Source organism: Maniola hyperantus, chromosome 28, assembly GCF_902806685.2.
Source record: "Maniola hyperantus chromosome 28, iAphHyp1.2, whole genome shotgun sequence".
NCBI lineage: Eukaryota > Metazoa > Arthropoda > Insecta > Lepidoptera > Nymphalidae > Maniola > Maniola hyperantus.
This window is the reverse complement of record NC_048563.1, coordinates 2,752,208-2,769,432: the sequence shown is the minus strand read 5'-3', so window position 1 is coordinate 2,769,432 and position 17,225 is coordinate 2,752,208. Positions and strand designations below refer to the sequence as shown.

The following is a 17,225-nucleotide window of genomic DNA, read 5'->3' as shown; positions in this document are numbered from 1 at the left end:
TTTTCCTTCAATATTTAGGTACCTTGGTGAGATGTTCTTAGTTATAAAGAAGTCTATCAGATCTGGGGTTTTTTGAGGATCAGTAGGCCAATAGGTCGGCATACCTGTACTGATCGCGTCGCATCCCAAGTCTTTGATCGCACTCAGCAATTCTTTACCTTTTGTTGTTGTTAGTCTGGAGCCCCAGAAAATATTTTTGGCGTTAAAATCTCCACCAATTATAAATCTGTGTCCATATTGTCTCAAGAAACGCACGTATTCATATTTTTTTAGAGAATGCCTTGGTGGGCAGTATATGGCTACAATTGTAATTGGGTATCGTTCTGTTTTAATATTTACTGCCACTGCTTGGATTTCAGACTCTTCGTATTTACTTTCTTCGTAGTGACAAATACTCTCTTTTATTATAACAGCACTACCTCCTCTGGCTGAATTATTAGGATGTAGGGCGTGATATACTTTATATCCATTAAATTTGATGTAGGATTCTTTTGTGAAATGTGTTTCGGAGATCAAACATATGTCGATATTTTCAGTATCTAGGACTACTTGTAGCTCATGTTGATGTTGGAATAGTCCATTAGAATTCCATGCCAATAGTTTTAGTTCTTTTTCCATTATTTGGTTTTAAAAGGGGCTTTGTTAGTGCCATTTTCAAGTTTTCGCAGGCGATCATCGAATGATGACATAAATTTCAAGATCTCGTCTAGTTTATTTAAGGTAGGATCGCTCGTGTTATTACTGTTGGACATTTTGCTTGAGGCTACTTGAGCATATGTTACCTTTTTACTAGGATTTTCTTTGTTAATTTCGGGAAGTCGCACATTTTTAGCAACTGGAGTTTGTTTTGTAATACCACTTGTTGCTTGAGTGTTTTGAGAAGATGGTTTTTTGTATTTCCTGTTCCTGATGGATTGCATTTCCTTGGCTACTATGCAGCCTCTATAGTTAGCTGGATGAGCTTCCCCACAGTGTACACATTTAGGTTTCTGCTCAGCTGGTTTTTTGCATTCAACACTTAGATGTTTTCCAGTGCATTTGACACATCTTGGCTCTCTGGAGCAATACTTCTGGGTGTGCCCATACGTTTGACATTTTTTACACTGTGGTATGAGCTTCGATGATCTCAGTGGATGTATTTCCACTTTGCATCCAAGAATCGAGGTGATTCCATAAATTTTGTCGATGTCTTCCCCATTCGTAAAACTTAGCAGGAACATGTTTAGTGGTTCCTTGTTTTTCCACCTTAGCTTATTGACGGCATTTTCAACCTTAAACCCTTTATTCTGAAGGTCTTCGATTATTCTTTCTGGCTTACAGGTAAAATGCAGCTTTTTGGCCATGACTTTAATGGGCCTATCTTGCTTGTTTTCAAAAGAATGCCACAGGAATTTCCCTGCAGTCAATGTTTTAGTGATTGACCGATATGTATCTTCATTGTTAGCATTTATTTTAACATTGTTGCCATTTAACATTTTAATTCGAAAAGAATCTCCAGAAGGACCTTCTGTTAATAAGTCATAGAATGACTGATAATTTGTTACGTCATCTACATAAGGTTTGTAATAAAACAATGCTAAAAGATATTTTTTGTTTTATTTTAAGTTATCCACCATCACCTTAAATATGTTTTTTTTTATAGGTAGATATAAAATGTTAAAAATGTTAAAAATCGAAATATACTTAAATAGCAGTAAATGTGTGTAAAATCGTTATTAAAGAATTAATTTTCAATAAATAATAATGTGTAATAAGCTTGCAAACCTTACTAAAAATCTGTTATAATATATTTTATTAACATCGAAATCCATTGTTCGTAGATCGAAATGGAGTTTCTATATCCCAAATATCCTAGTTATGCAACTAAAATCGCAAGATTGCGAAGTTTTGATGCCTGGCCTCAAGGTTTAAATCAAAAACCTCAAGAAATGGCAGACGCTGGTTTTTTTTATACAGGAAAAAGTGATCGAGTGATTTGTTACTTTTGTGATGGTGGACTCAAAGATTGGGACATCGAAGATCTTCCATGGTCGGAGCACGCTCGTTGGTTTCCGTCCTGCCCCTATGTTTTACTTGTGATGGGTGAAACATACATACAAACTATTGCCAAAGATGTTTGTGGTACATCAAAAGACTCTGAACAATTTGTAAATAACAATACAATAAGTTCTAAATTTGCAGGCAGAAACATATTATGTGTAGAAAATGCTGAAGAAACATTTAAACTTTGCTGTAAAATTTGTCTTGTAGAAGAAGTAGGCATGTGTTATAGACCATGTGGTCATGCTATAACGTGTACTAAATGTGCTTTATCATTGGATAAAATGTTATGCCCGATATGCAGAAAAGCAATCGTTAGTGTAATACGAATATATTTCTGAGTAGATGACGCCCGCGACTTCATCCGCATGGATTTAGGTTTTTAAAAATACCATGAGAACTCGTTGATTTTCCGAGATAAAAAGTAGCGTCCTATCCCAGGATGTAAGCTAAGTCTGTACGAAATGACATCAAAATAATATGTTAAGCTGTGGGAAGTAGATGGATGAGGAAGGCAGAGGAACGTGTATGTTGGCGCGCTCTTGGGAAGGCCTATGTCCAGCTGTGAACGCTAAATAGGTTGATTGGTACTGGTTACTTACAATACAAGTTCAGATTGTTTAGATTTATTCAATAAAAATATTGTACCGAATGATTTGTTTTTGTGGTAGATATTGAAGAATAATAAACAGTAGTTATGACATATAAGAAGTTTCCTTTGAAATCCCCATGCATGCGTACAATAGACCGGTGATTAGTAGGTCATTAGCAATTCAAAGTCGCTCAGCGTGAAGGTAGCGGGAAGTGGGTGGATGAGGAAGGCAGAGGATCGTGTGTGGTGGTGTACTCTTGGGAAGGCCCATGTCCAGTCAGGTTGATTGGTGCTGGTTACTTACTATACAAGTTCAAAGTTTTTCAATACAAGGAGGATTAAAAATGATTATACAGCAGTTTGCGGCGAATATTGTATAATGTATTTGTATTTCATGTTTACGGGCTACTATACAAGTTCAGATTTTTTAGATTTATTCAATAAAAATACACTAGAGAATGATATGTTTTTGTTAGAATTATTTAAATCAATATTTGGAGGCCAATAAACAGTACTTATGAGAGATAAGACTTTCCTTTGTAATCCCCATGAAATGAAGCAGTGAGCATGCGAACAATAGAGGGTGATTAGTAGGTCATTAGCAAGTAGATAACGAACTAGGGATTAATTTTGACGAAAAGCTAACTTTTAAACGGTTAGAGATACGAAGACGGGAGTGAGCGCAAACGATTCAGCGCACCCCAAAACCTTTTTTTTTTTTTTTTTTTTTTTAGATTTCGAAGTTGACCGACCGGCGGAGGGGGCCGAGGTTGGGAGGGGGCCCAGAACCGGCGAATCCCCTACTACTGACTCGTCTAATGTCGTCCATCCATTAGTGGGGGGTCTTCCAACACTGCGTCTTCTGATGCGAGGTCACCATTCCAGCACCTTGGGACCCCAACATCTATCTATCTCATCTATCTGTCTATCTATTCTGTCTACCTATCAATCTTATCTCATCTATCTATCTATTTTTTTGGCACAAATTCTGCCCTTTGATTGGCTGTGAAAATATGTAAACAGCGAATCAACCAATCAAAGGGCAAAATTTTTTGGCGTTTACGATAACGATGAATACGTTTTTCTTACACAATCGGGGGACTGTGCGTCTCGGACGTGGCACGGCTCGGGCTCGGCACGTTCTAGCATAAATCATCCCTTAAATAAAACAAATAATAAACCATCAAAAACAACCATTTATTACACCAAATAAAATCTATCATAGCTGCTAAAGTAAACATAGAACAATTATAAAGTTATACCTAGGTATATACAAAATAACTTAGAACATAAGACAGTCAGTAAATGCAAATAGTCATCATAAATATAAAAGGGTTGACTGACTGACTGATCTATCAACGCACAGCTCAAACTACTGGACGGATCGGGCTGAAATTCGGCATGCAGATAGCTATTATGACGTAGGCATTCGCTAAGAAAGGCTTTTTGAAAATTCAACCCCTAAGTTTTGCATGCCTTTTAGCCTGATCCGTCCAGTAGTTTGAGCTGTGCGTTGATAGATCAGTCAGTCAGTCAGTCACCGTTTCTTTTTATACATTTATATTTAAGATTCTATATTTACTATTCATTTATTACTTTTTCTAGTCAGATCTCATACATTTAGATCGGGTTCGTACTCTTTGAAGTTACATAACTTTTTGTAGAACTCTTTTGAAGATTTACACCTCTCACTGACGCAGTGTGGACATCTGAAAATATACAAAAAAATATAAATAGGTATATTGTCAGCGATACAGAAAAAAGAAATTGCTCGGCTAGATAATTGCAGCTAGAAATTGCCAAGTCAGCAATACAGACCAGAAGTAAGAATGTCGGTAAAAATTGCTCGGCTAGATAATTGCAGCTAGAAATTGCCAAGTCAACAATACAGACCAGAAGTAAGAATGTCGGTAAAAATTGCTCGGCTAGATAATTGCAGCTAGAAATTGCCAAGTCAGCAAAACAGACCGAAGTAAGAATGTCGGTAAAAATTGCTCGGCTAGATAATTGCAGCTACAAACTTGCTCAGTGTCTTACCTAGACAGGTATTGCCTGCTCACACTGGGCCCAACGGTTAGATGTTGTGAGACCACGTCCGCCATTGCCGCTATGAAGGTGGGATGGTCGTTTGGTGCCGCCGCTCTTTCGATTTGAGTTACTCCAGCCTGAAAAAAAATCATCATGATCATCATCACGATCAACACATCGCCGGCTCACTACACGCCGGAGCACGGGTCTCCTCTCAGAGTGAGAAGATTTTAGCCATAATCTACCACGCTGGCCATGTGCGGATTGGTAGACTTCACACACCTTTGAGAACATTATGGAGAACTCTCAGGCATGCAGGTTTCCTCACGATGTTTTCCTTCACCGAAAAAAAAATCAAAATTGTCTAAATATATACAAGGACTAGCTTATACTCGCGACTTCCTCCGCGTGAACTACACAAATTATGTCATGTGTCAAATTATGAGCCTCAATAGCTCAACGGGTAAAGCAGTGGACTGAAAACCGAAAGGTCGACGGTTCAAACCCCGCCCGTTGCACTATTGTCGTACCTACTCCTAGCACAAGCTTGACGCTTAGTTGGAGAGGAAAGGGGAATATTAGTCATTTAACATGGCTAATATTCTTAAAAAAAAAAAATTCAAATCTCTATTTCACCCCCTTAGGAATTGAATTTTCAAAAATCTGCTATCTGCATGCCAAAAAAGCTGTGCGTTGATAGATCAGTCAGTCACCTGTTCCTTTTATATATTTAGAAATACATTTATATTAATATTTTTATATATTTTAATCGAATGTTCCCATACGAGGTCAATTGTTCGCATGCGAAGTCAATTGTTACCATATGAGATCAATTGACCTCTTGCCCCTGAACACGTACCTCTTTGGCTACCACATCATACGGGGTCTATTGTTCCCCTATGGGGCCAAATGACCCTTGCCCCTAAACACGTACCTCTTTGGCTACCTCATCGTACGGGGTCAATTGTCCCCGTACGGGGTCTATTGTTCCCCTATGGGGCCAAATGACCCTTGCCCCTAAACACGTACCTCTTTGGCTACCTCATCGCAGTACTCGATGTCCAGTTAGTGGAGGATCTCAATGTGTTTCGTTCACAAACGCTAAAGACAATAAATTGTTTTTTTCTATATCATGCATGTCCTCTACGTGAAGATAACATCATAATACTTACACTTTAGTATAAAAAATGCATCATGCGGTTTTTATCCATTGTTCCCCTAAGGGGTCAATTGTCCCCGTATGGGGTCAATTGTTTCCACATGGGGTCAACTGACCCGTTGCCCCTAAACAGGTACCTCTTTAACTACCTCATCATACGGGATCAATTGTTCCCCTATGGGGTCAAATGACCCTTGTCCCTAAACACGTACCTCTTTGGCTACCTCATCGCAGTACTCGATGTCCAGTTCGTGGAGGGTCTCAATGTGTTCGTTCACAAACGCTATCGGCACCAGAATCATGTGTTTGCACCCTTGTTTCGCGTATGCCTGTAACACAGAAACGAAATGGGCTATAGAAATTGCACATCTTCATGGAAGTCTTTTTTTTTAATTCAGATACAAGTTAGCCCTTGATTGCAATCTCACCTAATGGTAAGTGATGAAGTCTAGCCGGTTTTGTAGTATAACTAACGACCCGGCCCAGCTTCGCACCGGTAGCTTCCTACGATCTTTCTGAATGCGCTTTAGAATTGCAGCATCTACCTGAAAATTAGCTGGCTATAAAGCCTAGTAGCTACCACATCAAAACTGTTGACAATTTAGCCCGGCAGCAAAAGTTGCAGAATATTGCCCAGCTAAACATTTGCAGCAAAAATTGCTGATAAATAAAAAAATATTACCTTACAAGCAGTATAGCCAGCTAGATAATTATAGTATATTGCCCGGCTAGACAATTGCCGAAAAACTAGCCGTTATTTACCACACTGTCTCGCTGTTAATGACTTTAATTTTCTCTTGCCAGCAATATAGCGGGCTAGATAATTGCAGCGAGAAATTGCCGTAAACCAAAAAACTCACCTTTATAGCGTCGTCCGTATAGGGCTGCAGCCATGGTAAGGGCCCCACTTTGCTCTGCCACACCAGCCGGTGAGGGTTGGCCACTGAAAGGTGGGCCATAGTGGCCGCTACTGACGCGGCCACTTCGTGCGGGTATGTATCGCCCCGTGACACTGCCTGGAAAATCCATAGTAATATTTTAATACGAAAATGTGTCTATCTATGTGCTATCCTTTTTACGGCCCATCCGTCTAAAGCTCATTTCAGTCCGATCAATATGGGCGTTCCCAACATTCGTATAAATTTTTAGCTCTATGCGAATTATTGTAACCTTGGATATCCATTTTACCATTGTAAAAATGGTGAAATGGCGGCCTTGACTAGGCTGTTCTTCCCGGACGTTTATGGCGCATTCAAAGTTGTCAGAAAGACTAAGTTAACACCGATTCACGTTCAAGTGCTGACGGGACATGGAGGCTTTGGGCAGTATTTAAAACGATTCAAGTGCAAGGATGATTCAGCTTGCGACTGCGACCCAGCAAACGAGGAATCGGTGTTACACTTACTCTTAGACTGTCCCATATATGGGAAGGAACGTTTCGAACTGGAACAAAAGACAGAAGTGCAAATAAGGAAAGAAACGCTGGAAGTACTGCTAGGAGACAAAAAGTGCCAAAAAGCATTTTTAGAATACTGCACTAAAATAGCGAAATGTACTATGAAGAAAAATAAAACTAAGTAAAACTGTAAATATTTTAATATATATAATACCTGTAAATATAGATCTATAGTTGTATGCTTATTATAAGAATAAATGTGTATACTTTGATAAAAATGTATAGGTATAATATAGTTAATATAGAAAAACAAACTGTAAATAAATAATGTAAGAGACTAACAAAATGTAATACCCAAAAAAGAACTCTGACACAAATCGGAGGATTTCCGATGATTTTAATTAAAAAAAAAAACCTTGGATATCTATTTGGACCGGACTATAATATATATATTACTAGCTTATGCTCGCGATTTCATCCGCGTGGACTACACAAATTTCAAACCCCTATTTCAGCCCCTTAGGAGTTGAATTTTCCAAAATCCTTTCTAAGCGGATGCCTACGTCATATTTGCATGCCAAATTTCAGCCCGATCCGTCCAGTAGTTTGAGCTGTGCGTTGATAGAGAGTAAGGGTTCCTTTTTAGGGTATCGTACCTCAAAAGGAAAAACGGAACCCTTATAGGATTACTTTTTTGTCGATCTGTCAAGAAACCTACAGGGTACTTCCCGTTGACCTAGAATCATGAAATTCGGCAGGTAGGTAGGTCTTATAGCTGACATTTGGGTAAAAATCTGAAACACGTGAATTTGTGGTTACATCAGACAAAAAAATTAAATTGTGGTCATGAACTAATAATTAGAATTTTCAATTTTGAAGTAAGATAACTATAGCAAGTGGGGTATCATATGAAAGGGGTTTACCTGTACATTCTAAAACAGATTTTTATTTATTTTTAGGCATAATAGTTTTTGATTTATCGTGCAAAATGATGATAAAATACGATAGCAGTACGGAACCCTCAGTGAGCGAGTCTGACTCGCACTTGGCCGATTTTTTATCGTAATTTCGCTTGTTAACTTACCTTCAAAGGCAAGCTATGCGCTGTGAACATGATAAGCACTTGGTCTCGTATCTTTCTGTGGAACAGCTCCAGTTTCTCCTTGATCCTCTCAGCGAACACTTGCGCCAAGAGACGGTTGGTCGCCCACCTCTCTATCAGACTGAACCTTATGTTTGGGAGCTGCCTGGAATTGACAAACATACACATAATATAGTACACCAGCTTATGCCCGCGACTTCGTCCCCGTGGAATTAGGTTTTTTAAAAATCCCATTGAACCTCTTTGATTTTCTAGAATAAAAAACCGGCCAAGTGCGAGTCAGGCTCGCGCAATGAGGGTTCCGTACTACAGTCGTATTTTTTCGACATTTTGCACGATAATTCAAAAACTATGATGTATAAAAATAAATAAAAATCTGTTTTAGAATGCACAGGTGAAGACCTTTCATATGATACCCCAATGATATAGTTATCTTACTTACAAAATTGAAAATACTAATTATTAGTTTATGGCCACAATTTAATTTTTTTTGTGTGATGTAAGCCTAAATTCACGGTTTTCAGATTTTTCCCCAAATGTCAGCTATAAGTTCTACCTACCTGTCAAATTTTATGATTCTAGGTCAACGGGAAGTACCCTGTAGGTTTCTTGACAGACAGACAGACAGACAGACAGACAACAAAGTGATCCTATAAGGGTTCCGTTCCTTTTGAGGTACGGAACCCTAAAAGTAGCTTATGTCACTCTCCAAATCTTTATCTATACCCATGCAAATAATCACGTTAATCCGTTGCACCGTTGCGACGTGATTGAAAGACAAACCACCAAACAAACAAACACACATTCGCATTTATAATAGGGGTACTGATTGTATTGGATATTCCAATCCACGTTCAAATAAAGAATTATTGTATTGTATTATAAGAAGCTGTGATAGTCTAGTGGTTAGGAAGTCTGCCTTCTAATCGGAGGTCGAGGTCGATCCCGGGCACGCACCTCTAACTTTTCGGAGTTATGTGCGTTTTAAGTAATTAAATATCATTTTGGTGAAGGAAAACATCGTGAAACCTGCATGCCTGAGAGTTCTCCATAATCTAAATATATAAAAGGAAAAGGTGACTGACTGACTGACTGACTGACTGACTGACTGACTGATCTATCAACGCACAGCTCAAACTACTGGACGGATCGGGCTGAAATTTGGCATGCAGATAGCTATTATGACGCAGGCATCCGCTAAGAAAGGATTTTTGAAAATTCAACCCCTAAGGGGCTTAAATAGGGGTTTGAAATTTGTGTAGTCCACCATATATTATAGTCCGGTCCAAATAGATATCCAAGGTTACAATAAGTCGCATAGAGCTAAAAACTGATACAAATGTTGGGAACGGTGAAATATCGGTTTGAAATTTGTGTAGTCCACGCGGACGAGGTCGCGAGCATAAGCTAGTGTTCTCAAAGGTGTGTGAAGTCTACCAATCCGCACATGGGCAGCGTGGTAGACTGTGGCCAAAACCCTTCTCACTCTGAGAGGAAACCCGTGCTCTGTAGGGAGCGGGCGATGGGTTGATCATGATGACGATTGTATTATAAATACCTATTTTTATAGAAATCTGCAATAGCGTTGAGACTAGAGCCTGCGGTCGCGCAACTGTACTGCGGGTACTGGGAGAATATTACTGCTCTCTCAACACCGTCCCTGAAAAGACAGAACTAGTATTATAATAATCTATCCATCCATACTATCAGTGGCGTGCACCGTGCCAGGGTAGGCATTAGTTGGTTGGAGTAGAATGGGAGACTTAACAGTAGAAAATCTAATAGAAAAAATGCTAGAAAATGAGGAAAACTGGACAGCTATAACAGACTTTGCCGAAATAATAATGAAGGAAAAGGAAGAAGAAGAGAAAAGGAGAGGAAAAGAGTAAAAGACAAGAATGTTGCTGTGTTGTAGGCTGAAAGGCGGGTACACGGTCAACAAGAAGACAGCAGGGGTTTTTTAGCCGGTAAGAGTCCGGCTCTACCTACGGGTGTCTATGAGGATTTTCCCTCTGCTGTATAAAAAAAAAAAAAAAAAAGGGTAGGCATTAGTTAGGTAGAAACCAGTGGCCCTACCGCGGTTGTTTGACAGCTACAATGTAACGATCGCAATCATCTCTGATTGGTTAATGCTCGCTCACTATTGGCCACAATGCATTGTTGCAACAAGAATCGCACAAATACAGCCAATCAGAACAATTGAGATTGTAATAATGATTGATGCAGGTTTTAGACAATCGCCCTACTGTTTACTGGCAGGTCATAATGAAAAATATGCATTGAGCTATGAGCACACACATACACTCATACACACACACTCACACACGTATTTTTAAGTTTCATATTCATATCATATCACTAAATTTAGTTTTGTATAAGTGTTTATTTGTTAATGATGGAGGAGGGAGAGCGGGGACCCTGAGATACAGGTTTTGCAAACTTACTTCAGGGTCCCTGGCACAATTTTAAAAAGACCCTTTAAAACAAATAAATCATTTCATTTCAGCTATTACAACTGGGGTAAGCAGTGCATTTAAGCCACTGCATACTATACAGGGTGTAACAAGAACGCTGCCAAATGATGATATAGTATGACAATAGTGATGATATAACAGGAAAAGGTGACTGACTGACTGACTGATCTATCAACGGACAGCTCAAACCACTGGGTGGATCAGAGTGAAATTTAGCATGCAAATAGCTATTATGACGTAGGACATCCGCTAAGAAATGAATTTTGAAAATACAATCTCTAAAGGGGTAAAATAGGGGTTTGAAATTTGTGTAGTCCACGCGGACGAAGTCGCGAGCATAAGCTAGTCTATAATAATATATATAAAAGGGAAAACTGACTGACTGATCTATCAACGCACAGCTCAAACTACTGGAAGGATCCGGCTGAAATTTAGCATGCAGATTATTATGATGTAGACATCCGCTAACAAAGGATTTTTTTAAATTCAACCCCTAAGGGGGTGAAATAGGGGTTTGAAATTTGTGTAGTCCACGCGGACGGAGTCGCGACAATAAGCTAGTCTTCATCATCATCAACCAATAGACGTCCACTGCTGGACATAGGTCTCTTGTAGGGACTTCCACACGCCACGGTCTTGCGCTGCCGCCATCCAGCGGCTCCCTGCGACTCGTCTGATGTCGTCCGTCCACCTAGTGGGGGATCTTTCAACGCTGCGTCTTCCGGTGCGAGGTCGCCATTTTAGCACCTTGGGACCCCAACGTCTATCGGTTAAGCTATCGGAATAAGTTAGTAAAAATTAAATTACTTCTCCAATGCCGTCAAAGCCTCGTCAGTGAAAGGTGGCACATATCTGAACGCTATATAGTGCTTGTGTGGTGCTGACTCTGGCAACATTTGGTCTAGGGCTTTGGTTAGGAGCGTTCCTGTAACAGACAAACAGACAAAACATTTAAAGCCTAGTAATAATGGCCGCACCTCTAACTTTCGGATTGCGCGTTTTAAGTAATTAAATATCACTTGCTTCAACGGTGAAGGAAAACATCGCGAGGAAACCTGCATGCCTGAGAGTTCTCCATAAAGTTCTTAAATGTGTGTGAAGTCTACCAATCCGCACATAGCCAGCTTGGTAGACTATGGCCTAAACCCTTCTCACTCTGAGAGGAGACCCGTGCTCTGTAGTGAGCCGGCTATGGGTTGATCATGATGATGATTGATGATGATTAAGGGATGAGACGTATTTACGCTACCAGGTTTTAAAACCAGGGCTTTGCTTGGAAGTAGGGCGCCCTGGGGCGGGTGGAATTTACTTGCAAGTAATTCTTCACAAATAGGATTGTGCTCCTTATACATATGGAAACACGGACCGAATTTCTATGCAAGTATTTTTGCAAGTAATTTCCACAAATAGGAATGTGGACTTTATATGTATGATGACACGGATCGATTTCATATGTCATAAAAAGATTTCGACCTTCAACGTATTTTTTACCTGACTACGGCAAAGCCAAAAGTAAGGGTTATGAGAACGGCCGGGGCTTCGAACTTGCAAGTCTTTCTTCACAAATAGGATTGTGCACCTTAAACATATGAAAACACGGTCCAATTTTCTATGCAGTAAAAAAACTTCGAACTTGCAAGTATTTCTCACAAATAGGATTGTGGACTTTATATGTATGACAACACGGATCGATTTCATATGCCATAAAAAGACTTCGACCTTCAACGTATTTTTTCCCTGACTACGGCAAAGCCAAAAGTAAGGGTTATGAGAAGGGCCGGGGCTTCGAACTTGCAAGTCTTTCATCACAAATAGGATTGTGCACCTAATACATAATATGAAAACACGGTCCGATTTTCTATGCTTTTAATACTTTAAAGTATTTTAAAACCTGGTTTTAGACCCTGGTATTTTTACGTACTCTTACTTGGAAGCCCTGGTATTGAATTTAGCAAGTATGTCTCATCCCTATGATGATATAATATGGACGCCATTATTTACAGTTTTTTAAGGCGTTTCAAAAATTACAGATGTATAGTGCAGATATGTAGGATAATTTTGAATTTCACTGTATATTGTATAGTGAGGGAAGCAAATACTATCCTACCTGCTACTAATTGTGTATTTCCGACTTGTTCCTTGAAATGCTTGAACCAATATAATACCTAAGGGTGCTATATGATCGCGCAATTTTATTTAAGACAGCGACATCTATTGTCGGGAAAATCAACCACGCGTTTTAATGGCCAGGATATTCAGTGTCCTTTCATCGTAACTTGACGCGTGAGCGTAGATAGAATAATAGGTAGATGTAAGTACTGTGTAACCGCGTATGAGATAGCGATAGCACGACGTAACGATGAATAACACGACAATTATTATCATTGTTTAGTAGTCAATATTTGTATTAACCGATCAACAATATTTGTATTAAATAAACGTTTTTTATGTGAAAATAAGTAAATAACTAATGAGACAACTACGCCACGAGTTCTCAAAGTTTGTTTTGCAACTAAAGTTGCATTCCTTGTATGTATTCTTGAAAAAAACCAGTTACACGATAAGGGACAAAAAATAGGTCAGCTGCGTCTCTGTTTATCACATTAGTAACTTTATCTGTGCTCTCTTTTTAGTGCGAATGAGAAAGCAAATGTTCCTGCATCTACCTTTATTACTCTATCTACGCGCGTGAGTAATATGTTGGCACCATTGCTTTGTTTGCTTATTCCTTGGAGGGTAATTTGCAACGGTGCCAACATAAATGCGTAAAGTTACGATGAATTAATGACAATATTAAGTAGGGCAATGAGGAAGTTTCAGGGCAACGTTCGATAAAATTTTCATAGATACTAATACCACATAGATAGCGTAATAAAGGTAGATACAGGAACGTTTGCTTTCTCATTCACACTAAAAAGAGAGCACAGATAAAGTTACTAATGTGATAAACAGAGACGCAGCTAACCAATTTTTTGTCCCTTATCGTGTACCTAACTGGTTTTTTTTCAAACTTTGAGAATTCTGGCGTAATTGTATTTCTCATGAGTTATTTACTTGTTTTCACATAAAAAACGTTTAATACAAATATTGTTGATGGGTTTATACAAATATTGACTACTAAAACATAGTAACAATTGTCGTGTTATACATCGTTACGTCGTGCTATCGCTATCTCATAACTCTATCTACTCTACTCTATCTACATAACACCACTAAAAACGAAAAATATTACCTATATCTATATGGTCTATGCTTATCACGTGCCCGAAGAACCAGGCACACATAATTGAGTAGTAGTAACTAGTATGACAGTACCTTGGAGGTCGGTCCACTTGTAAATGGGCGAGCCTCCCCCGATCTCAGAGTACTTCTTCTTCACCTCCTCGGTACGCCTGCTGGCTATCCAAGGGCCCAGCTTACTCTGAACAGGCAGCTGGATCATGTCGCGATCCGTCATAATACGCAGAAGGTAGTCTGCCACCTGTAAAGCACAAACATACAAACATACCAGAAGTAAAGTTAAATATTAATCACGACGCGCACATGCTTATCGAGAGTTTTATAAACTGCAATATTAACTTGATTGGGGCCCAAATTGCTATTGCGACCACTCAATCAAAATATGGCGACCGCACAAAGCGACACAAAAAGCGTTTACTAGTCGTCGAGTCTAGCGTCGGAAAGAGACTAGCTCAAAAATCATCAACCACCCGTATTTATACCATCGAATCAAGATGGCTGCCTCGCCACACAATTAGATCACGCGACTTCGTTTCAAAAGCCGCCAAATACAAGTGCGATAACAAACAAGCCTTTTAAATCGGGACCCTATTACTAAGCCTCCACTATCCGTCCGTCCGTCTGTCTGTCAGCGGTAGAGGTTGTATCTCGTGAAACGTAAGAGGTAGAGAGTTGAAACTTTCAAAGAATGTTGTTGTATAACAACACATAATAAAAATTTCAAAATGGAAGCTATCAAAATTAATTTTTTTTTAAATCCCTTTGTTGTCTGTCCCACGTGTCGGACGAGAAAACCTATGGGATACTTGCCGTTGATTCCCGTAGGTCTTTTAAAGAATATTTTATGGTACTGAGTTTGTTGTGGGCTCTTCTCAGACCTGGGCGCGTTTGGAACCCTCGTAGCTTTTGTTTTTAAATTCGCGTAAAAATTATCACCACTATATCATTTTACAAATGCAACAACTGACTTGCAAAAAGTGTAATTTATTACCTATTTTGAATAAACCATTTGATTTGATTTGATTTGAACAGCTTACCTGGTCTGTGGTTTTTGGTCCGCCCATGTTTAGCATGACTATAGCTGTTTTTGGTTTCTGGACATTTTGACTCACTGATCGAATTATATTTGACCATTGCTTTGCTGAATTTCGACGGCCTGAAAGGGATTGTTTTAACTATATATCAGTCAAATTACCATACCAAATTAGATCGCCTCTTTCTCGCCTGCTTTTGAGGGTGCTGAGTCCAAATTTTATGGTTACTTATATAATATAAAATAAATTCTTTAAGTATAGGTACAGGTGTGCAAACACTTATTTTGAAATTCAAATAAAAGAATTAAGTATTTAAATGAAACAAACATGAATACAATGTTACTGCCCTGTGTATTACATATTTAATTGTTTTCTACAAGATATATTTTATACTAGCTGACCCTGCGAACTTCGTTCCGCCTAACAGTCGATTCAAATTTTTTATTTTTTTTTAAATCCCCACGATTTAGGACTTCAGTACTTTGCAGCATCAGGATTGAGGAGTTAGGATCCGAAGTTCAATGATGTAGCCTATGCTTGGTACCTAAAATAATTTTGCATCATCCGCAGTTCCTGAAACATTATAGTTTAGGAGTGCTGTACCCTACATCATCAGGGTTGAGTAGTTGAGACTTGAAGTCTGAGAATAAAGTCGTTGCTTGGTACCTACAATATGAATTCACTATGAACACTTCCTGAATCTTGATAACTCAGGCGGGCAGTAACCCTGCAGCATCAGGATTAAGGAGTTGAATCCAGAATTTTTTATGTGACCACCACGAAAACTTTTTTTGTTGATTTAAAAAAAAATCCAGAAACCTCGAAAAAATCGATGTAGAAAAAAGAACCACCTCATTTTTGACAGTCGGTTAAAAACGGATTACCTTGAAATATTTACGGAACAATTTTTAAAATATCCCCTTTCTAACAAAAAAAGAATGAATGAAATCGGACTACGCGTTAATGAATTACAACTCAGTATACATTTTAACTTTCATCCCCTCTCCTACGGGAACCATGCTGAATTTCGGGATAAAAAGTATCCTATATTCTTCCTCATAGTATGACCTCAAATCGTACCAAGTTTCATTGGAATCCATTCAGTAGTTTCAGCGTGGTGCGCGGCCGTGATACAGACAGACAGACAGACAGACAGACAAAAATGAAAAAAATTACAGTTTTGGGTTCAGTATCGATTATAGAGTGCCCTCGAAAAAAAATTTTCAAAATATCTTCAATGTACAGAATTTGACCTGTTACAGTTTTATTATAATTTTATATTTATATTATATTATGTGAGGCCACTTTAAAGCGAAGTTAACAGGGGAGTTTCAATTTTTAGGTTGTCGAATGCCGATTGTGAAACAATTAAAGTTTAGTTAGATAAATATGTGAGTAAGTACCTAATTATGAAGATAAGTATTAGTAATACGTCTAATCTTTATAATTAGGCACCAGTGGTAAAACAACTAGTTGACTACTTGAATTCAAAAGCACTTGTAAAAGTTTACTTGAATAAAAATATATTCTATTCTAATAAAATATAGTACACTTACATATGGAATTCAGCATTTTTGGTGAATTTATTTGATGGATTATTGAAATTTATAATTGTTTGATCTCTACAAGCATGCTCCAAGTTGAACTCTCCTTGTTAGTATATTGTTATGTATTTTGTGGTTGAACTACGACAAAATACTTTAGCACAAAAATAAATTAATTAAAACTTGGTTGTTTACAAAACGACTCACTTTGAAAAACTAACCTAAAACCACAGACCACTGACCAAATGTCTACGCATTAACCCAAGTTCGTGCCACACAGACAGAGGGAATGCCACGAACTCAGGTACCTATTTATTCTGAGCACGAACTGAAAAAAAATCAAGTAATGCTTCTATACACTCTCGCCGAACACTATCTCTTCTAGTATTGAGGACGATTGGTAAAGTAGGTATGGCAGTAAGTAATATACTCAAGGAACATATTATTATGTTTCTTATTATTTGGTGCTTATTTCGCTCAACGGTTGAGCCTTGCCGTTCAGCGAGGTAATAGCGCCAGTGTTTTGGGCACAATGCCCATAAATGACCATTCGGCCGGCGAATATTTTTTGTAAATATAAATTATTATTTTTTAGTGATAAGTTTTCTGTATGTAT

The 17,225-nt window shown here is 38.6% G+C and overlaps 2 protein-coding genes across 2 annotated transcripts; one reads left to right on the top strand and one right to left on the bottom strand.

The window, feature by feature from the left end:
• The first annotated feature begins 1,676 nt into the window (after nucleotides 1-1,676).
• Nucleotides 1,677-2,400, top strand: LOC117994932 (death-associated inhibitor of apoptosis 1-like). The gene has a single exon (XM_034982908.2). The coding sequence runs from the start codon at nucleotides 1,827-1,829 to the stop codon at nucleotides 2,379-2,381; it is 555 nt and encodes a 184-aa protein (XP_034838799.1). The 5' UTR covers nucleotides 1,677-1,826; the 3' UTR covers nucleotides 2,382-2,400.
• A 1,410-nt stretch (nucleotides 2,401-3,810) lies between these two features.
• On the bottom strand, nucleotides 3,811-16,893 carry FeCH (ferrochelatase, mitochondrial). Its single transcript, XM_034983218.2, has 10 exons — nucleotides 16,622-16,893; nucleotides 15,069-15,187; nucleotides 14,107-14,272; nucleotides 11,599-11,716; nucleotides 9,876-9,977; nucleotides 8,300-8,462; nucleotides 6,680-6,835; nucleotides 6,032-6,148; nucleotides 4,670-4,797; nucleotides 3,811-4,341 (listed from the first exon to the last, which is right to left on the bottom strand). Exons 1-10 carry the CDS (start codon nucleotides 16,635-16,637, stop codon nucleotides 4,245-4,247), a joined length of 1,182 nt encoding a protein of 393 aa, XP_034839109.1. The 5' UTR covers nucleotides 16,638-16,893; the 3' UTR covers nucleotides 3,811-4,244.
• Between the last annotated feature and the right edge of the window lie 332 nt (nucleotides 16,894-17,225).

Bases quoted from the DNA above. Each gene is read 5' to 3' on its own strand.
- LOC117994932 (XM_034982908.2), top strand. From the start codon at position 1,827: ATGGAGTTTCTATATCCCAAATATCCTAGTTATGCAACTAAAATCGCA.
- FeCH (XM_034983218.2), bottom strand. The intron at 4,798-6,031 runs GTACGTGTTTAG...ATTTTTTTTCAG, and splicing joins GCGATGAGGTAGCCAAAGAG to GCTGGAGTAACTCAAATCGA. The intron at 4,342-4,669 runs GTAAGACACTGA...GTATATTTTCAG, and splicing joins AGCAGGCAATACCTGTCTAG to ATGTCCACACTGCGTCAGTG.